Here is a 23,333-nt window from a genome sequence, read left to right as displayed (position 1 = left end):
TTGGCCCACCAGGGCTCTTACCTGACCTTTATTTCCTGCTTTTTCAACCACAGCTGCTTTGCGCGGCACAGCTGCGGTTGAAAAAGCAGGAAAAAAGGGGCTTTTTCAAACACTGTGCACCTGCGCGCAGCGCTGCTCAGCTGTCCAGGCAGCAAGCTGATGACGTTATAAACAGGCGCACGCAAAATGTAAAATCACCAAACTGGTAGTTACACTGGTCAGATCCCATCCCTGAGGATACTCTATGTTATTTCAGACAAAAGGCTGCTGCCCAATCTCTTCTTTAAAACCTCCATCCAGTGATAGAGCACGCACAACTTCTGGAGGCAAGCCGTTCTACTCATTGATCAAGCGGCGTTTTTTTAAGGGAGTTGGCTCTGATTTTCTGAAGAGCAGAAAATGGACCTAGAAGCTACCCCATATGAACCATCTAACTTTGCACAGGATTGCTTAACAAACCTGACAGCTTTCTAAGTTACTCTTGCAAAGTAAACCTGTAAGTTGAGAAGGTCTTTCATCAAAAAAAGAATCACAAGCAACTATGGTACTGTTCAAACGTAGACAAAACCTATGAGTGGGTTTCCAAGCACACGTTTGGCCTGACTATGTTCAGAGTCCCAAAAGGCACATGATTACTATTTTTCATAGCTGCAGTGCTATCAGGCAATTTGTGAATGTATAATGTTAGTGAAATCACAATAGGACTTTTCTTGCTGTTATCTTTAAGGGAAGGAGGTAACTCTGGCATACTTCAGTCCTCCAAACAGATGAACAAATTAAGAAAAAAATTGCTGCAGTGAAAGAAAAGAGCATTTTGTTAACTTTGAGGGTACTACCTTCAAACATCCAAATATGTTCAAGTTCTAGAATGCTAGACTTTATTAAAAGAAAGTACTCTATTTACATTACATTTGATCAAATATTTGCTGAAGGGGAAAGCTACCTACTGGAAAAAGTTTACTACTCTGAAATCCTGAAAGAGCTATGAAGCTTGGAAAAATACAAGACTCTATCATTTTTCCAAATGGCACTTGAGTTCTGAGTAACTTTCTGCACAGTTTAAATTATTTACTTTCAAGTGCCTTATTCTTGATGGAGGTGCAATATTTTAAGAAAACCTTTTGCCCGATTTAATTCCCTAAAGCAAAAAGGGGAAGTATAAACGCAACACACCATATACCCTTGCAATGTTTCTGCATAGAATAAAGATTACTTGAGGTTACTTAGGGTAGAGGCAAATAGAGGAGAAAAGTGTGCAAATTAAAAACTCAGTGCACATAACATTATTCCAGAGAAGGTGATACAGTGGTAGCAAGCATTCACTCATAATTACAATGGTGCTGAAAAACATGATTTAAATATGACCTCACATATATGACTATTGCAGTATCTCTGAAGTCACTTGATTACAATTCAAGAACTTTGCAATCATTTTTACAAGAATTGCAGGATCCCAGGATCCCATGATTGATCTTTGCAAGCTTCCCAGGCATTTCCAACAAGCAAAATCAATGGAGGAAGCCAGATTTGCTTAATGACAGCACGATTCACTTAATGACCATGGTGATCTCCTTAATCACCGTTGCAAAAAATTGGGCACAACTCACTTAATCATCTCCCTTAGTGGTGCAAGTTCCAGTCCCAATTGTGGTCATACACTGAGGACTCCCTGTAAATCAATATTTCCAAATTACAAAGTCTCCAGCCATCAACTCTGCAAGTTTTTTTTAGCTGGAGCTCAACTGGCACATTGACTTTGAAAAACTTCAAAATTACGGGTGCAAAGCTGACCAGCAAAAGAAAACAATGCATTAAACATACAAGAAGAGAGTGTGGTTCACGCAATGTGAACTTGAAAGGATTCTGTCTACCACACAGAAACCAGAGATACAGCCAAAAACCCTCCAGAAGGTAGTTTCCACTGAAATTCAGTGAAATTTCTCAGGCCTGGAGAAGAAACCATTTCCACCCCCTCTTCCTTTCAAGCAAAGGCCCATCAAAGTAAACAAATGCTGCAGAACCGTGAGAAATATGTGCTTTTTCTAAGCTTAGATTTCAGAGTATTTTTAACTGTAGCAAGTGTTAGTGTTCAGATGTGAACTAAAGTTTAAACACAGTGGAATCCATCACTATATTTGGTGCAAGCAAACTACATCACAATCAACACTGAGAAGGAGAGCCTAAATTTTAGCCTGGGAAAGGAAGGAGCAGGGAGCTGGGTAAATCCACAGGGCATTCTAAATCTCTTAAGCATATTTAAGAGATTGGAAAACATATATATAGGCAAGGAAACACAGATTGCAACCTCTTGTTTTGTCACAAATCTCGCTTTATGACCGGTTTTTGAACTAACCTTCTTCTACAGATTGCAAAGATAAAGTAGAGAAATCATGTGTAATTTTACATCGCTTAAAGCTGCTTAGATTAGAAGTGAGATTAAGATAATAGTTTTTAGCAGAAGTCTTGCTCAGGGGATAAATGGTTTATAATATTTAACATTAGCTTAGTACAAGGTAGAATGTTCCCTTGTTTTATATATATATACTGCACATTGTCAAGTCTACTTCAAACATAAGTGGCTATGTTTTCCAGATTTTCCGGGGTATCAAATTTATGACACCCTAAAATAAAAATTCATTCTCACATGTTTATAGAATAATAGGCTGTTCCATCGGTTGTATAGTGGAATAGACTAAGTCATGAAAGTTTATATCCATAATAAAAATAATATTTCTCAAACTGTCTTAAGGTTCTTTGATGGCTTTGCTGTAGCAGACAAAAGTAACCCACCCACCCCCACCCCCGAAACATTCTGAAATATTTTTAGGTCTGATAAAGCCATACTATTTTGTTTTATGTCGTTATATCAGAAGCTGTAAAGAAATCAAAGCCAGTAAACCAAATTAAGAAAAGATTTTAAGGATTATTTCTTAAAATGCCTCTCATGATATTCTTCAAAATGTGATATTAATACTAATGATGGAATTATGGACCATTCATTGCAATCGTAAATTTTGATATTAACAAGTAACAATAAACAACTACAAGGAATCATGTTTTTTTATTGTAACCAGATTTTTTTTAAAAAAAACGGGACATTGGTATACAGTATTTCTCTAAGGTCCTACAATTTCAGGGGACGTATCAGCAATTTCACAACCAAACTAATAAATTAAAATATAACCTCAGTAGTTATCCCAAATATTACCTTTTTTGAAGCACTGTTTTGATGACAGATACCTATAAACAGAGATATCAAATTGACAGATGTTGCAATTAGAAGAAAGCCCAAAAGTGATGAAAAAACTTATTATAGCACCTGGTTTTATAGTTTCAATGCAAAGATTTAAATAGATGAAAGCTGTGTGTCTGGGACACCCAAGCAAGGCTACCTGATCCTTTGAACTAACAGAGTTTAAATTTCCTAGAAATGTGCAGTGCTTGTATATGAATCCAGGAAAAACTGCAAACCCATAGCTGCATTAAAGAATTGCAATCCTCCATGTATCAAAGCACTTTCTTAAAACTGAGTCCAAAGAGCTTAACAAACCTAAAATGTAAATGAATGAAGACTCATTTTACCCAGGTTTTAATTAATTCCAACTATTTAGAAATTCCAATTCCTATCATAAGAACACATAAATCAACCATCTAAAAAAAACTCCAGAAGATGGTAGAGGACAGGAAGGCCTGGAGGAACATTATCCATGGGGATGTGATGGGTCAGACATGACTTTGCAACTAACAACCACTAAAACAACAACAACCCTAGTCTCTCAACACACAATCAGATCTAAGTTTAGCAGCATAGCATAGCAACCTTTTAAATGTTGGCTACAGTGAAGAAGAAATGGCATCACAAATACTGTATAGGACCAAGGAGAGTCCAGAGAAAATGGGTATGGACTTTACTTCCATAAGGGTGATTTTGATTGTTAATGTGATTATTTTATTCTAGACTCACCAGTGAGGGCACTTCATTGGGCAAAGCATACTCTGTCAATATGGACCCTATGCATGAGAATTAAACTAATTCAATGGTCCAAGTTTTAACATTATCTTAACATAACTCACGCAACATGCCAATTCTCTATGAAGTTTCACTAAACTGAATTAAAACATGACACAGCCTTAATACTTTTGGCAACCAACTTCTGTTCTTCTAGACAGCACCAGATGACAAATGAGGACCAGATAATTCAACCAGCATACCAAATTTAGACTACAAAATTTGGGTAAACATTAGATGGCAGCAAAAATTTAGTTTTATGGATTTCTTTACTGCCAGCTAGTGGTCATTCTAGGTTTTACAACACAAACATTTGTTCATAGATTATTTGTGAGCTCCACACAAATTTAAATATGTGAATCATTATTAACTGTGTATATGGGGGAGACAGAGTTACTTATTTTAGCCTGCTGACAGAACATTTGTTGACCATAAGGTCTATACAACAAAATGAAGCTCTTGTCCCCCTACCCTTCACAACAGACTACAAGAAAAACAAGGTTTTTTTCTTTTCCTACTAAGTGTTTCTGTCTCCTGGGCGTATTTTAGATAAGGGTCAAACAAACCATACAAGAAGTTAAAAACCTCACTACGTTTATTGCACAGGCTAAAAGGAAATGTAAATAGTATTGTGGAAGGGAGATATCAACCAGAGAGGGGAGTTTAACTAGTCTACTGTTGTCTAAAAGAAGAATTAATCCTAAAATAGCCGATAGCTGTTTTAAAGAAAACGCTCCCAGGTTTATTCCAAAATGCTTTTTCAAGAAGCAATTGGACTTTCTGGTTTTTCTTTGAAGACGTTTCACTTCTCATCCAAGAAGCTTCTTCAGCTCTGAGCTGAAAAAGCTTCTTGGATGAGAAGTGAAAAGTTCAGAAAAGTAAGAAAGTCCAGTTGTCTCTTGAAGAAGCACCTTTGGGACAACCATGACCTGGATGAATGAGAATCTCCATAGACATTTTCCCAGTTTTACTGGGAAATATCTTCTCTATGAAAACATTAGTCTGGAAAAAAAGATTTTCAACAGCATTACAAGGTGAAAAAAAAACCCTCAGCTAGATAATTATCAACTGAACATATCAACTCAAAAGTTCTAACTTGAGGCACATATAACCAAGCTCTAATTATCTTTCTAACTTGCAGGTTCACACACTCTTTATCAGAATATAATACTGGGAAAGATGGAAGGAAACAGAAGAGGACAACCAACACCAACATAGATGTTCAGAATTACAAGGTCGCATCACTGAGAGATCTGAAGGATCACATTGCGAACAGATTCTTTCAGAAGAGTTGACACCAACTTGATGGCACATAACCTATTATGTGAATTACCGGACAGTTTATTGTGGTGCCTATACCCATCATAACAACACACAGTATTCAATGGACATTTTCTAATACATGTGCATATAGGTAATCCTTTGAGCCCAGAATTTCCATTGCTAAGTAAGGCAGTCTTTAAATGAGTCATGTCCCATTTCATGACCTTTTGCCACAGTTGCTAAGCAAATCACTGCAGTTAAGTGAATCATGCAGTTGTTCAGTGAATCTTTTCCCCTCCCCCACTGACTTTGCTTGTGAAAAGCTCCCTAGGACGATTGTAAATGACTATCTCAGAATGCTGGGATGCTGTAATCATCATAAATATATTACTGGTTCCAAGCCACCTGAAGTTTCATCGTATGACTGTGGGGAAGCTGCCAGCGGTTGTAAGTGTGAGAACTGGTCATAAGTCACTTTTTTCAGTGCCATTGTAACTTTGAATGGTCATTAAACAAAAGGTTGTAAGTCGAGAAGTACCTGCATACACAAAAATCATTTGTAAAATACACAGTTTAGGCCTAATCATAATTTTGCAAAAATCCACAGCCTCACCTTTTTGTGAGTTTTAGGGAATCAATTTTTCAGACCTTGTCACAGATGTGTCTGATATTAAAATGTTAACTCTCCTGGTGCCATCTTACCGAACGAAACAGGCCAACTTCTATATAACTTAGGAAGAGACCAAATCTTTAATTAGTAACTGTGGGGGAAACTTTTTTGAAATGTTTGAATTGAGATGAAACTGTTGAAATGATGAATTAAGAATTTGCGATGAAATCGCAAACCTGACAGATAAAAGTACAAAGTACAATGAATATGAAGATATGAGAATTATTTAAAGTTAAAAGAAATAGGTTAAGAAATGAATTGAAAATTTATAAAATAAGCTTGAAGAAAGTATTTGAGAAAAATCATAGAAAAGTAATGTAAAGAAATGGTAAGATAGGACATTAAATATGAAAGATGTAATCAAAGTCATATTTGTATGGAAATGTGAAAACCTGGAATCATGTTGTTCACCAAAAAAAGATGTTTTTAAATTGTGGAAAACTGAAATAAAACTTATTAAAAAAAAAAGGAAGAGACCAAATCTATATGTATTTCCCTCGAAACATGCTTACTGTTTTCATTTTAAATGTTTTATCATTGGCTTGGGCTTTGCTTTAGCTTTTATGATCATTGTTATTGCATTTATGTAAGCCACCCAAAACTGTTTAAAGGAGTGGGTAGCATTAAAAAAAAAAGTCCCTAAATGAGATAAATATCCTGGGAAGACAGCCAGGTCTGCTTCCCTAGCATAATTATGTATTTCTAAACATATATTTGTTGCATATAGAGAGCACAGGTCCACAAAGCATCTACACGCTCTGTTGGCAGCTGAACTTGCTGCCAACGCTTACTTCCAGGTAAAATGGAGAACTGAAGCATCATTTAGCAGTCTTAATTTCTGGCTGCTTTTACAGGATGCCCTTGGGGAAGGGAACCTGGAGCCTTACAAAAATGTTACTGTACTCAGTTAACCTCAGAAATTATTTGGTGGCCGTACCATTCAGGATAGCAGGAGTTGCAACACACCAACATTGAAAGTGCCAAAATATTTCTTGTACAGTTAGTCCTTGACTTACAAACTTTCATTTAGTGATTGTTTGAATTTACGACGTCACTCAAAAAAGGGACTTATGATTGCTTTTCACACTTACAGCCTCTGCAGCACCCCACAGTCACATGATCAAAATTCGGACGCTTGGAAGTTGACTCCTATTTATGACCATTGCAGCATTACTTTTTGTGGCCTTCCGACAAGCAGAGTCTATATGGAGTCCAGATTTGACTTTACAACCGTGTTACTAATCTAACAACTGCAATGGTTCACTCATCAATTGTGGCAAGTAAAGTCGTACAATGAGGCAAAATTCACTTTACAACTGTGTCTTGCTAAGCAATGCAAATTTTGAGTTCCATTGTTTGCAAACCTTGTGAAAAAGGTATTCCCTTTGTACTTTACTACGTATCTTGGAAACTTTTCTTTAGTTGTCTCTCCTCTGCCATTTAGTGATACGCCCACAAATGTTCAGGCATCAAAGCTACTAATCCACAGATTGTATCTCTTTGAACCTACCCCATAGGTGGAAAAAAATAAAATAAACCGAACACACCACCTACCACGTGTTTCAGCTTCTAAGTAAAGCCACAGACAGTTTCTTAAAAGATTGTAAACACCTACCAGGGAAAGCAGCTGTACAGTTAGTCTTCGACTTATGACCACCATTCAGCCTAAAATTTCTGTTGCTAAGCGAGATGGATGTTAATTGAGTTTTGCTCCATTTTATGAGCAAAATTTCTTGCCACTGTTTGCAAAGGGAATCACTGCAGTTGTTCACTTAGCAACACGGTTCTTAAATGAATCTGGCTCCCCCATTGATGTCGCTTGTCAGAAAGTCGCAAAAGGGGATCACATGACCCCAGGGACTCTGTCACTGTTATAAATACGAGCCAGTCGCCAGCATCTTAATTTTGATCTTGTGACGAGGGGGGGGGGGAGATACTGCAATGGTGGTTAAGTGAGAAAAGCAGCGATAAATCACTTTTTCCAGTGCAGCTGTAACTTTGTATGGTCACTAAATGAACTGTTATAAGTCAAGGACTACCTGCATTTTTGGTAGACTGGTAGACACATCCAAATAAACACACACACACACACACAAACACATTTTATCTTGCTGTTTTCTGACCTGATGGTTATAATAAATGACTTGATTTTGACACAGGATTTTTTTCTCCCTCCTATTCTTTCATCAGTGACTGTACTTCCTTTGAAATCGTATTTCAATACTCGTTTAGTTTAGTGTCATTGCACCTTGTACAATGAAATTAAATACCATCTTGTGTACATTATGACTGAAAATAAACACAAACACACATCCTTCACATTCTATACATTGAATTGAAAACCCCTGATATTGCGTTAATATTGCACTATACAGTAGAATTCAATTCAACTCGTGCAAAATAACCAGAAAAGACCATTCAAAAAACAAAAAAAAAACGATGTTCCTCATCTGAGATCACCCGGCAGTGTTCTAAGCCTGGAAAAACACGGTCCCGGGTCACTTTTTTTTTAACCCCAGTGCCCTTTTAACTTCGGTCACGAAACGAACCGTTGTAAGTCGAGGACTACCTGCATCGGAGGGGCGCTGGTCTTCCCACATGTCTACAAAAGGGGAAACCGCGCAGGGCTATAGGATCTCACAAGTCGGGGCGAGGGAAGAAGCAATTTGGACGGAAAGCAGTGAACGTTCACGGTCAACCTTTTCGCGGGCGGGAGACGCTCCAGTCTCCTCACGGAGGGTCGGCATGTTGCGCACCCCGCAAAATGCGCGCGCGGCCAACACCCACCCACCCCAACCCCCAGCCCCGCGCGCGCGTGGAATGGAATGCGAAGCCCACTCCACGCCCCCGGTGGGGTTTTATTTTTTAATTTAATTTAATTTTTTTGCTATCCATTGAAACAAAAGAGCGGCCTTTTTTCCCCCTCCGCCGCGCCGCAAACTCCAGCGATCTCCACCCCCCCCCACACCCCAGCTCTCCAGCCTCGCCCTGCCCTGCCCTCGACTCACTCTGGAGCGCCCCGATGAGGAGGCTGCCGTCCTTGATCAGCTCCTTAATGAACTTGTTGGTCCTCTCCAGCTCCACTTCGTGACATTTCAGCCTCTCCCTGAAATCCGGACTGTCCAAGTAGGAATCGCTGAACTCCAGCGTGGGCAGCCCCATGGCTCTGCAGAGCTCCCCGGGCAGAGGAAGGAGCGAAACGGGGGGGCGGGAGAGAGGCAGGGGCGAGGAAAGCAGGCAGCCAGGCAAGGCAGAAAAAAGGGCCGGATCTTCCGCCCGTCTCGGGGGTCTTCTCCTGACTCCGTAAGACGCTGTCAGCTGCTTACATGCTCCGGCCGGCAGGACATCGCTAGCTCCGAGACGCCTTCCGGCCGATGGCAGCGAACTCTTCCCCGCTCCAGCGGAGCTCGCTCCTTTTTTTTTTTTTCCTTTCCTGGGCCGGCCCGGGCGGCTCTTTTGCCCGCAAACGCGAGCAGCTGCGCTGGGAGAAGGCAAATCCCGCCTCCGGCCCAATCAGTAGAGTCAGCCGTAAGCCCCCCACCCGGTTTTCTTTCTTTTCTTTTCTTTTTTCCACGCCCTCCGCCCCTCCTTTTAAGAGAGGTTGCGGAGGGACCACCCACCTCCTCTCTCACAAAGTTCGCCCGGAGAAGCGCGAACTTTTTTTTTTTTGCCCGTTTCGCCTGCCCACCTTCCTTGTTAAAAGTCTCCTTACCACGTCAGAAGCAGGTTGGTTTTAAAGTGAGGTCATCCTCCAGCAATAAAAAGAGAGAGAGAGAGAGAGAATACAATAAAAACATTTCTAGCAAGTAGAGTTGGTTCCTTTTATTTTTCTCCTCAGCTCAGGATCGATGTGGAACGTGGTAAACTTGCTTTGAGTAGGAATTTTCCCTTCCTTCTTCTACCGTGGAGATTTAATAATGATAATAATCCAGCATTTTTTTTAAAAAAAAAAAGCAGACATGGGCATTTTCTGGCCCCTTGGGCCACATGAGATCTGAGAGTAGAAATCAAATGTAAATGAGGCACATGTGCATTCTTTACCAGTAAGGAGCTGACCAAAACCATGTAATTTACTGCTTTGTATAAAGCAATAAAATTAATATTGGGCAGAATTAAGTATAACCTCTAGTTCCATCCCCTGCAACAGTCCCGGGGTTTCTCCTGGGACCCCTTGGTCAAATTAATTGCACACCCCTGTCTTAAATCAACTGATTGATTGTCTTAAAGTTTTGATTCCTCCCCTAAAAGCAAACAAGGCAAAAAGCTCTTTTGAAGTCCCCCCATCATTTTTAAAAATGGGGAGGAGTTCTGCAAGAAAATAAGTTTAATAATTTAGAAGCCACTTTATTTAAATCTATATATTTACGTATTTAAATGCATTAGCCAACCAACTTGAATAGATCCTGAGCAGCATCTAAAGCTGGAAAATATAAGAAGTTTACAGAATTCATCAACTATTCAAGACAGGGTTTTTCAGAATTCTAGTAAAATACAGAATAAGAAATACTCTTGATTTTTAAGGGCTAAAAGCAAAGCAGTTTATCTTCACTATCTTTGTGCAACAACCACAGTAGGTAGGGCAGTGTGATTATAATTATGCCTAGACTGAGTTGAACCAAATCTTGCTGATTCATAGCTTGGGCTCAAAGGTGTCCAGGAGGTATAAATAACCTTGGAAAATTTTGCCTACACACACATCTAATAATTTATGAAAAGCTTTATCGGTTGAATGCTTGACCTATTGAACTGTTATATATAAGTGAATATTCTCCTGAATATTCTACCATATAATTTTGCTTAGATCAGGGTTAGATCACAGAGCTGTAAGGCACCCAGAATCACTGACTGATATGAAATTTAAGTAGAAATTATATAAATGAATAAATCAAATGGAATGAATGGAATCAATAAAACTTTCCTTGAATAGTGATTCTCTGTCTCATAATCTTACATTCTCAAATCAATTTATTAAAGAATCTGAGTCTTGCCAAGATTAAACTATCACATCTGGTTTACATAAATTCACACAGCTGTTAAATGGTAGCAAAGCCTTAACAAAGCAAAACCCTTAACCCTTTTCTGACATCTAGTGGTCATCCAGATTTGTACTTTAGGTATGGTTAATCTACCTAAGAATACCTTTTTTTTCTGAGAAAACAATCTGTATGTTTATTGGCATTACTATTACTTTTCAAATAAAGTACTTTTAAGTTTTAAAGACCAACAATGCAATAATGCTACTGATAATTTTTACTGTAACAATAACCAATGAATGATAATTGCTGGAATTGGGTAATTCAATTGGGTAATTTAATGAAAAGAAGGACTAGGGGTGACATGATAGCAGTGTTCTAATATCTCAGGGGCTGCCACAAAGAAGAAAGGGAGTCAAGCTATTCTCCAAAGCACCTGAGGGTAGGACAAGAAGCAATGGATGGAAACTAATCAAGGAAAGAAGCAACGTATTGTTGGAGAAACACGGTAGAAAGGAAAAGAAAAAGAAAGAAAGGAAAGAAAGAAAGAAAGAAAAAGAAAGAAAGAAAGAAAAAAAACTTTTATTGGCCAAGTGTGATTGGACACATAAGGAATTTGTATTGGTGCAAATGCTCTCAGTATACATAAAAGATACATTCATCAAGAGTCAAGAATCATAAGGTACAACACTTAATAATAGTCATAGGGTACAATAAGCAATCAAATCATACTAGGAAACAGTCCATATAAATCATAAAGATACAAGCGACAAAGTTACAGTCACACAGTCACAAGTGGGAGGGATGGGTGAGAAGGAGTGATGAGAAGATTAATAGTAATAGTAGTGCAGACTTGGTAAATAGTTGAACAGGGTTGAGGGACTTATTTGTTTAGCAGAGTGATGGCTTCCGGGGAAAAACTTTAATTGTTCTGGTGTGCAGTGCTCTGTAGCGTCAAGTTGAGGGAAGGAATTGAAACAGTTTATGTCTGGGATGTGAGGGGTCTGTAAATATTTTCACAGCCCTCTTTTTGATTTGTGCAGTATACAGGTCCTCGATGGAAGGCAGGTGGGTAGTAATTGTTTTTTCTGCAGTCCTAATTATTCGCTGAAGTCTGCGTCTGTCCTGTTGGGTTGCAGAACCAAACCAGACAGTTATAGAGGTGCAGATGACAGACTCAATAATTCCTCTGTAGAACTGTATCAGCAGCTCCTTGGGCAGTTTGAGCTTTCTGAGTTGGTGCAGAAAGATGGAGCCAAGCAGAAGAAGACCTGTCAATTTCCCGAGTGAGCGACTTGACTATATGAATACTCGGCAGAAAGTGCTGGGACATCTGCAGTAACATTCACTGGCTCCAAAGTGTTGGATGCAACGGGCAGTTCGGATCCTCTTTTTAACACCTATCAATCACCTACACCTAAAACAGGACAGGACTTTGAACACCCTACTGCACCTGCCATGCTGAAGGCAGTGACCATCGCTGAAAAGTAGAATTTAATATTGTAAGGATAAAACAACACGAGAAAAATAAAAATCAGGTCATCTCAAACATTTAGCAATGTTGTTCATATTTATTTATTTATTCGTATCCCGCCTTTATCATTTTTACAAACAGCCAAGGTGGTAAACCTATTCAGCACATCTTCCTCCTCCTATTTTTTGCCAACAACAACCCTGTGAGGAAGGTTGGGCTGAGAGAGAGAGAGAGAGAGAGAGATTGGCTCAAAGTCATCCATTCGGCATTCATGCCTAAGGTAAGACTAGAAGTCAGTCCCCTTAACCTTAACCATGAAACCAAACTGTATCTCAAAAGAGATTTAAATATATTTTTTTAAAATGCAAAAAGAGGCATCAGGGAAAGTAATTCAATCATACAGCAGAAAAATACAAGGCCTGCATTTAACAGTCACACAAACCCAGCTTTTATATGCACGCTGAGCAGAAGAGCGAAGAAATGGAAGCTTGCCATACCAGCTCTTACTGAACAACTCCCAACAGGCCTGGCCTGCAGTGCTAGGAATTAGGGATGCTGGGAGTTGTAGTTCAATTACAGCTGGAGGGCCCCAGTGATTTTTAGACTGTGGAAGAACTCTAATGCTTCCAAACAAAGTCTTTCTTAATGAATTTTCTCTTGAAAGGAATAAAAAAATAGAGAAAAATTCAAAAGCTTTTCAAATAGAGATTAAAGGCATCTGAAGCTCTTGTAACATTATTGGTGATTATGTGATAACAATCTCATCTGGAATCAAGCTTAGTAAAATTAGTTAAGGACTTCTTAGTAATATCTGGACTGGTGGTTCTTTCTCTGAAGAAAATTTAGCCATCTTGATTTCTTCTCATAGTTCTTAGATGTTCAGCAATGGTGGAATTTTTTTTTTTAATTTTAATTATAAGAATACAACACAGTGCAGCCGACCTGGCATTATAACTGTTATACATATATACATTTTACTCCATCATTTACAATCTCCTTGTTTGATATATTATTTGCTAATTATTTTAATCATCATAGCTACTTATGTTCCGACCTTGCCTTCTTCTGTGCAACCTTCGATAGGAATTTATTTCATGTTTCATAGTACTTAGATTCTCCCTTGTTTTTTAATTCTAGAGTTAACCTATCACATGCTATAATTTTTTCTTATTAGCTTGGTATGTTTTCATTCTTCCGGTATTGTGCATATAGTATTCTAGCCGCCGTCAACACATGTACTATTAGATAAATTAAATCCTTCCTATATCTTTCTGATATTATTCCTAGAAGAAAACATTCTGGTTTAAATGGAATACACTCTCCCAAAGGTGGAAATATTTTAAGGACAGTCCTTGTTCACAAGATCCCAAGGTGTAGAGCAGAGGTGGTATTCAGCAGGTTCTGACCAGTTCTGGAGAACTGGTAGCAGAAATTTTGAGTAGTTTGGAGAACCAACAAATACCACCTCTGACTGGAGACTTTACAGTATCCTTCCCCTGCCACACCCACCAAGCCACGCCTACAGAACCGGTAGTAAAATTTTTGAATCCCACCACTGGTGTAGAGGTGAACCATAATTTCTCTAATAGCAATCTTTGTCCTATAAGAATTCAGTTAGTCCTCATAACCATGTTTAACAACTGTTCAAAATTGCAATGACATTAAAAAAGAGTGGTTTAAGACCGGTCCTCACCCAACTGTCACAGTATCCTCATGGTCATGTGATCACAATTTGGGCGCTTGGCAATTGGCATGTATTTATGATGGTTGCAGTATCCTGGGACCATGGGATCACCATTTATGATCTTCCAGCTGGCTTCCAACAAGCAAAATCAATGGGGGACACTGAATTCACTTAACAACCATAATATTCACTTAATGGTTGCAGTGATTCACTTAACAACCATAGCAAAAAAGGCATAAATTCAGGTGTAATTCATTTAACAACTGCTTTGCTTTTAACAATGGAAATTCTGATCCCAATTTTGATCTGCCTTTACAGGCATCCTGTTTTCCTGAAAATAAGACCTTACCTGAAAATAAGCCCTAGCATTTTACCTGTGCACCTAATAAAAGCCCTATCCCTCCAAAATAAGGCCTACTTAAGAGCCGTCTGGATGCTCATAGGGCCGTGGCCATGAGGTGAGGCCAGCAGATAGAGCTGCTCCATGTGCCATGCACCGACTTACCTCAGAGCCCCCACAGGTAGGTCATCCACACCCTGATACCTGCCTCGCAGCAGCAGCACTAGCAACCATGTGCAGCAGTAGCTCCCGTGGCTGCCGGCCCACTTCTGCTTACTTGCGGCCTCAACAGAGAAGGAGGTCAAGCAGCATAGTGCCGCAGCAGCAAGGCGAGGTATGTGTTGGGGCATGGATGGCTTAGCTGCAGGGGTTCTGAGGTAAACCAGTACAGCGCATGTGTTGCAGCTCCATCCCGCTCACAATGGTGGCACTACCACACCGTGGGGCGTCCTGCCCCACCACGAGCAAGCAGAAGAAGTGGGCCTCTTGTACATGGGAAAAAATAAAATACCCCCCAAAATAAGCCCTAGTGCTTATTTTGGGGCCTATGGGTATTTTGGGGAAACACAGATTGTCTTTAACTTACAATCACAATTGGGACTGGAATTCTGGTTGTAACTTGTTGAATCATAATCCAAGGCACCTTGTGATGGGATCAGATTTTTTTTGAGGGTTTTTTTATGGTAGTTGTTAAGGAAATCTCACAGTCATAAGACAAATCCGCTTCCTGGATGGTCATTTTTTGTTGTTAAATGACTGGTTTTAAATTGAGGTCTACCCAGAGGTGGTATTTAGCAGATTCTGACCAGTTCTGGAGAACCCGTAGCAGAAATTTTGAGTAGTTCAGAGAACCAGCAAATACTACCTCTGACTGGAGATTTTACAGTATCCTTCCCCTGCCACGCCCACAGAACCGGTTGGGAAAAAAAACTGAATCCCACCACTGGGTCTATCTGTATTTCATAGGATGATATAACATTGTTCAGATGGTAAGTTTTTCTTGGCAACTCAACATATAAGGAATTCAGGAATACAAGAACTGAAATTTATTGCAGGAAAGCTAACAAAAGCATGATGAAAGAATTCCAGTGATTGCTGGGTATGAAATTCAAAGCGTGTTTTTTTTAAAATAATGATAATAATAATAATGAAATCAGGCTTCCCATTTGTGCTTTATTTCCCTGTCCTTGCAATGAATGAATGGATGGATGGATGGATGGATGGATGGATGGATGGAGAAATGCGGAAGAAAGATGTTAAGTTGGAGCAGGAGAAGGCATTCTTCTAGTTTGTTTTGTTTTGCCTACGGCAACAACATCTGCATGAGTGGTTGTGCCGTGGAAACAATCCCAGAAATTTTTTCAACACACCAGGATTGTTTTCAGCAAACAACGGCATGGTCAGGGCCCAGTTAGCAATCTCGTCATGTTTTGAGAATATAAAGACCTGATATTTGTTTTCCAACCCATCAAATTATGCCCAAAGAGCAGCGGTGTTCAAATGAAAATCTCTGCTAGTTAGTTCCCACAATGCCTAAGCAGACGTGGCAGGAACCATAAGGAAGAAACATCAAACAAACTTTTCAGAGTGTGTATATGTTGGGGGATGTTGAGATGGACAGGGAGGGGACTGGGAGGGGGAGCCCTCTCTACTTTCATATGTGAGGTTAGTATTAATTGGGAAAATGTCCTTTGCTTGACTTCTTTCTATCCTTGTTATTTTTCTCAGTTCCTGTGTTTTTATTGTATTACGAGAGCAATAGTTCTCAGTCTGCATGCCAGTGCATTCAGTTCACAGGATGCTGGTTTTCTGCTGAAACATGTGTGGTTTTTTTTATACATACTCCCTGTATTGTTTTAAATTGCAGATGTTTTCTTAAGACCCTAATGGTTGCATCTCTGAGCATATTCACATTTGAAGTCCATTACTTTATTCTAAAACATATTGTGCAAACCATCCAATCCAAGCTTCTTCTTCTTCTTTTAAAAAGAAGATGATTAAATTTTAGGTCAATTCTTTTTTTAAGACTCATAATCCGAGAAGCAAGAGCCTTCAAGGCTTTGGATCAATAAATAGGAGTATAATGTAGCCTTAAGGTGGAATAACTTTGGGCGCCTGCTGTTTGAGTGAATGGGGTGCATGACGGTGCTAAAAATGAAAAGATTCAACAGGCTTAAAAAAAATTTAAAGTGGTAAAGTAGGGCATAGTTTTGCATAACGTCTGTACCTATTCAAGTATATGTAGGGGCTATAGAAAAATATTTTAAATAGAAATATATAACATCTTATCCTAACCATTGCCAAGGTCATTAAGTGGCTTGTCTGAGCCCACAGGGATTCAGCCAGACCTAATCAAGGAAAGGAACATCTTAGAAATAAGGAGAAATTTCCTGAGAGTGAAAACAAGCCCTCTTAAGGAATGCTGCAATGAAAAATGGTCATAACTTAAGTCACTTTTTTTCAGTCCGGTATAACTTTGAATGATCACTAAACGAATGATTGGAAGGACGACCTATAGGCCTGCCTTCCGTGGAGCCATTTTCTTCATCAGTGTCATGTCTCAAAATGGTAATGTGTGCCTGCTGGCTTTAAAAAAAAACAACAACCTGGGAATCGTTACAATAAAGAGTAGACAATGAAAATAATCCAACATTATTATCAGGCGGTGCAGCCAATAGTCAAGTTATGGGACGAGACCTAAAAATACCAGTTTTTCAGCCAATATATTCTGGGTTAGCTTTCCTCAACACAGTGCCCTCCAGATACATTTGACTTGTTGACCCCCAGGTTGTAATAACATTCCAGCCAGAGGTGGATTTCAGCAGGTTCTAACCAGTTCTGGAGAACCGGTAGTGGAAATTTTGAATAGTTCAGAGATCTGGTAGTGGAAATTTTGAGAAGTTCGGAATACCACTTCTGACTGCCCCCACCCACATCTATTCTCTGCCTCCCAAGACCCAGCTGATCGTCTGGTTTGTCATGTTTCCAAGTGATGAAATCCATTTAAAAAGAAAAGAATGAAGTCCATCTTCAAAAAAGATTTCTTTTATTTAGGAAAACATCAAATTGGCAAAGTCTATGGTAATTCCGGATCTGATACAACCCGGAATTACTCCACAATATTACAAGTTAGAAACAACCCCCAAAAGTCACATTCTCCAATAAAAGTAGTTTAACGTTGCTTGATGTCATAAATCTCCACCTCAAGGGGCCCAATAATGGACAGCTTGTTTCCCACGGGAAGAAAGATCCCCTAGCCAAAACAACTCTCTTTATCTTCACTCCTCCCACCTTAGGAATGTGGCAAGCCCAAAACCCCTCCCCCCTTGACTACCGTAGAGAAAGTAAGAAAAAGAATATATACTAAGACTAACGAAAATAGTTACACTTATGTCAATTTCAGACATGACAGGGGTCTTCTCCTGTTACCCTGCACAGGAGAATGGAGCTGGAAAGCAGGTTAGTGGTGTGGGGAGAGAATGGTGTGGGGAAAGAATGGGATTTTGCAGTATCCACGCCCACCTAGCTACACCCACCAAGCCACACCACGCCTATAAGCCACGCCCACAGAACCGGTAGTGAAAATGTTTGAATCCCACCACTGGTTCCAGCACATCTAAAGTCATCAAGTTTAAGAAGGCTGGTTGAGATAGGAGGTAAAGCAGAGGTTATAAAACTACTCTAAAAGTCCTGCGCAAATTAGAATGTTTTTACCCGGTGCAAAAAAGATTATGACCTTACACCATCTATACTTCCTTAAGGATAGTGTTCCAAAGGCCTTCTGAGAAATAGGCTGGGTGTATGCTGATATTCTATCTCGGAGTAATATTTTGCATTTTAACAGAGACCAAATGTAACTTTATTTTATTATTCCGCCTAAGCCACTTGGGGGATACTTCTGGCGGGTTATCCAGTAATTGAGCCAAGATTCTCACATAACAAGTTTTGACTTGAATTTGGGAATGAAATCCTTTTCACATAGAATGGAATAAATTCTGCTGGGAGGAGGAGGAGGAGGGGAAGGGATATAGTAGACTAATAAAGGAGAATATTTGTAGCTCAGGGTTATAGGATCCTTAGTGATCTCTAAGCTTAGTTATTTCCTTGCAGATATTTCATTATTCAAACTAGGTAACAGCTTCAGTACACTGATAATACACACTCAGATACCACAATACTATACACAATGCAATACACAATACAGTACAGTCTCAGAGAACACCAAGGACCTCTCATAGTTGTAGATTGCTTTGTCAATTGACAATATAGTTGGCTTATAACAACAGAATACAATTAATAATACAATGGTCATTTACAAACAGACCAAGGTTCAATACACCTAGGAAAAGAATGGTCTTAAGGAGCATGTACAATGCAACAGTGCCAAAGCCCATTTATGTGGTGATGCAGTGGTTATAATACAGGATTGCAGGCTAATTCTGCCAACTGCCAGCAGTTTGATCCTGACCTGCTCAAGGTTGACTCAGCCTACCATCCTTCTGAAGTTGGTAAAATGAGGACCCAGATTGTTGGGGGCAATATGCTGACTCTGTAAACCACTTAGAGAGGGCTGTAAACCACTGTGAAGTAGTATATAAATCTAAGTGCTATTGCTATTTTTGAAAAGGAGCAAAATTAGAAAAGGGTAGGATATATACCGTCTGTGCATGCACATCTGTGTGAGTATATAAATAGAGGCACCCAAGTTTGCTCTTGCTAACTGAGGAAGGGGAGGGAAAGAGAGCTACCCTGACCCAAAAGCCCTGAAAGGCTTTTTATTTTTATTTTTATATTTTATCATGAGATGAATATTTCCCCCCACTTCTGCTCAGTTTCTGAAATGATTCTGAAATCAACAGATTTTCTCTTTTGACGTATCTCCTCAGAAGTACTTACAACCTGGAACAATGATTTTACAATAATGGTAAGAGCATTTTTCAAATTATAGCAGCTGTATCCCTGTACAGTCATATGATTGCATCTTGGGTGCTTGGCTTAGTTTTATGATCATTTGCAGCATTCCTTGGTCACGTGACTGCAATTTGCAACTTTTTTTTTTTTGCTGGTTTTTGTCATTTACTTCTGGTTTACCCAAATGTTCGTGAGAACTCTATTATATTCAGAAAAGTGGAAGGAAAAAGAAGAAGAGGATGACCAAAGTACGATCAAATAAAATTTGGGAACAGAGCTTCCTGAACACAGAATATTTAGGATAGTCTTTAAGCGATGACACTGATTTGATGGCACAATGTCTGTCTATTTCCATCCACCCAAAATCCAGATTCATTTATTTATTATTTCTATCTTGCCTTTATTACTTTTTAAGTAACTCAAGGTGGTAAGCATTTCTAATGCTCCTTCCATCTCCTATTTTCTGCACAACAGCAATCATGTGAGTTGGATTAGGTGGAAAGAGAGTGTCTGGCCCCAAATCCCACAGGTGTCTTTCATTCCTAAGGCAGGATTCACATTCACCTGGTTCCTAACCTGATGCCTTAACTACTGGACCAAAATGGTAGATAACCACTATGTGCTCGTAAAGGGTTACAGAACACTTCACTTCTCAGCTGCCATGTAATGAGCAGCTAGATATTTGCAGATATTTTCTCCTACCGGAAGGAAGGAAGGAAGGAAGGAAGGAAGGAAGGAAGGAAGGAAGGAAGGAAGGATAGCTATTGGTCACCTTTTGATCAAGGTCAGGGGTGTCAAACTCATGGCCTGCAGGCCGAATTCGGCCCACGCGGTGCTTAGATCTGGCCTGCAGGGCTGGCCTGGAAATATCAAAAGACTGGTCCACTGTGCCTCTGGCAGCCAAAATGGGACAGGGGGCTTGCGCTGCCCCCTTGTGGCCTGTTTTCAGCCTCCTGCAGCACTCTGCCAGCCAAAAATGAGCCTGTTTTTGGCCGTCAGAGTGCTGCGGGAGCTCATGGAGGCTGAACATGGGCCACAGGGGGCTGTGTGAGTCCCCCACCCCATTTTAGCCAGCAGGGTACTGCAGGAGGCATCTGTCCCATCCAGTGGTGGGATTCAAATTTTTTAACTACCGGTTTTGTGGGTGTGGCTTGGTGGGCATGGGTTGGCTTGGTGGCAGGGGATGGATACTGCAAAATCCCACTCCCTCCCCACCTCACTAACCTGCTTTCCAGCTCCGTTCTCCTGTGCTGGGCATCAAAGGAAGACCCATAACAGATAACAGATAATCAGAATTGGAAGGGACCTTGTAGGTCCTCTTGTCCAACCCCCTGCCCAAGCAGGAGACCCTACACCATTTCTGTCCAATCTCTTCTTGAAAGTCTCAAGTGATGGTGCTCCCACAACTTCCGAGGGCAACTTCTGTTCCATTGGTTGATTGTTCTCACGGTCAGAAAGTTTCTCCTTATTTCCAGGTTGAATCTCTCCTTGTTCAGTTCCCATCCATTATTCCTTGTCTGGCTTTCAGGGGCTTTGGAGAATAGCTTGAGCCCTTCCTCTCTATGGCAGCTCCTCAAATATTGGAAGACTGCTATCATGTCTCCCCTGGTTCTTCTCTTTACTAGACTAGCCAAGCCGATCAGCTGTGACTCAGGAGGCAGAGAATAAATGGGGGCAGGGCCAGTCAGAAGTGGTATTTGCTGACTCTCTGAACTACTCAAAATTTCCGCTACCGGTTCTCCAGAACTGGTCAGAACCTGCTGAATACCACCTCTGATCCTGTCTTCCCCCTTCCCGCCCCCACTTGCTGGCCTGCAGAGGAGAACTACAATGCTGATCCAGCCCTTGAAGAAATCCAGTTTGACCCCCCCTGATCAAGGTGATAAATATTATTTACAGTTACTTGTTCTGTGTGACTTACCTCTTTTTAGTCTCGTTCCTGCTAGAACTTTATGCCAATTGGTAAAAATATTGTATTTTCAGATCAAGGTTACTATCAAGTCCTTCTCAGCTCACTGCAGTTTATAACTTAGTAAGTTCTCATGCCTTGTCCAGAATAATAATTATTCCCAACTGAGCAACATCTTGCCAGATCTAATATTATGGAAAAGAAGATTTGTGCTAGATCGTGCTATTCAGGTGATAAAACTCTATTAATTTTGGAAGCTACCCTGGAATTGGAGCCTGGAAATCTGTGCATTGTGCTGAGGATCAAACGTATATATGTCATAAAATCACTTCTCTCCCTTTCTCTGTTTACACGTGCTCTGATCAGTTCAAATCAATATAAGAATGTGTGATTTTATAAGGCAGTAAAAGCAGCTAGTCTTGCTTCCCTCATTTTTATTATGTCTAAATTTGATTTCATTAGAATTTGGCAAGGTATTTTTAACTGTTTCCTGACAGGGATCTTTAAGTTCCGTTCTTATAAGTGAGACCTGCTAAAATGCTGCAGGACAGAATTATCTATTTAGCATCCCAGTTTTAGAGGATGATAGAATCAAACTTGGTCAACAGTTATGGTCAGAGGTGGCCTTCAAAAATGTTAACAAAGGGTTCCCTTCCTGGTTGCTGGGTGGGCATGACCATGGTGGGTGTGGCCACAGAAGGGGGGGGCATTTTTGGCCTCCCCAGGCTCCAGAAGCTCTCTGGAAGCTGGAAACATGCCCATTTCCGGCCATCCCAAACTTCTGGGAGACCCATTTTTCACCCTCCCCAAGCCTCCACATGCACCCTGCACATTTACCTGCATCCAAAACGAGCTACATGGGCACTCCTGGGAGGGGTAGGTGGGGTGGGTGGGACCCACCAGGAGTGGGATTTGGGGGTTCTCCAATGCACAGAATCTTAGCTAGGGGCTCTCCCGAACACCTGAAAACCCCAGCAGCCCACCCCTAGTTACGGTCCATTTCAAGTCTGTGCATATATCAAGTTCATTTTTCTCAGTTTCTTCTTTTTCAGATACCAAATCTGACGTCTCCCAAGGAGCGGTAGATGATGAAGCAGTTGCAATCTGGTTCAGTAGCAGATTTGGCATCCTGGGCCCTGTTCTTTTAATCAATAACATTATAGCAATAGCACTTAGACTTAGATACCGCTTCACAGGGCTTTTCAGCCCTCTCTAAATGGTTTATAGAGTCAGCATATTGCCCCCCAACAATCTGAGTCCTCATTTTACTGACCTCAGAAGGATGGAAGGCTGAGTCAACCTTGAGCCGGTGAAAATCAAACTGTTGGCAGTTGGCAGAATTAGCCTGCAATATTGCATTCTAACCACTGCATTGCCATGACTGTTATAGACCAGGGATACCCAACCACTGGGCCGTGGACCGGTCCCGGTCCGTGGAACATTTCCTACTGGGCCGCCGGTTTGCTGGGCGCTGCCATCTTGTTTGACGAGAAAGTGCTTCTGGGTGAGCTTTTCCGATTGGAAAGCGGTGTTTGGGTCCTGAAGGAATCTTCGCGCCTTAGTTTCATCGAAGGGGGAGGCTTCGAACGAAACTAAGGTGCGAGGATTCTTTCAGCACCCAAGGCAAGGTGAACCAAGCGACCGTCCCGAAGCCGTCCCGAAGCGAAGCCCATCGACAAAGGTACAAAGGAGGAGTTGAAGGTGGCGGGGAGAAGCAGAGGACGGCTGGCTGGCCGGTCGCTCGGCTTGCCTTGCCTTGTCATGCATGCTGATGCCGGTACCGGGCCATGGATCATTTTGTGATGCCGGTACCGGGCCGTGGCATAAAAAAGGTTGGGGGCCACTGTTATAGACTGTATGTATGCACCATAACAGTTGCCCATTTTATTATTTTTAGTTTTATTAACTCAAGTTGCTCATACCTTTGTCATATCTTTCTGTTGCATTAACTTTAGTTCCTAGAATTCTCAGCAATGACTATGTTTGCTAGAGAATTCTGGGAGATGACCAGTAGTAGGTTCCTACCTTGGTTGCTACTGATTTGGTGGGTGATTGCATGTGCGCGCCCCTAACATGCGCGTATGCACCCCCTAATACACC

At 40.6% G+C, this 23,333-nt stretch overlaps 1 protein-coding gene across 2 annotated transcripts in view; it reads right to left on the bottom strand.

The window, feature by feature from the left end:
- ARHGAP42 (Rho GTPase activating protein 42) overlaps window positions 1-11,458 on the bottom strand; it is a 158,979-nt gene extending 147,521 nt beyond the window's left edge. For both annotated transcript variants that reach the window (XM_026706881.2, XM_087937062.1), the window contains exon 1: window positions 8,951-11,458. In XM_026706881.2, the coding sequence (XP_026562666.2) occupies window positions 8,951-9,104 (154 nt within the window). In that variant the 5' untranslated portion in view covers window positions 9,105-11,458. The remainder of the gene's footprint in view (window positions 1-8,950) is intronic.
- Between the last annotated feature and the right edge of the window lie 11,875 nt (window positions 11,459-23,333).

This window comes from Pseudonaja textilis, chromosome 7 (genome assembly GCF_049901715.1).
Source record: "Pseudonaja textilis isolate UNSWEBS1 chromosome 7, rPseTex1.2, whole genome shotgun sequence".
Lineage (NCBI taxonomy): Eukaryota > Metazoa > Chordata > Lepidosauria > Squamata > Elapidae > Pseudonaja > Pseudonaja textilis.
The sequence above is the reverse complement of the archived record's forward strand: the minus strand, read 5'-3'. Positions and strand labels throughout refer to the sequence as shown.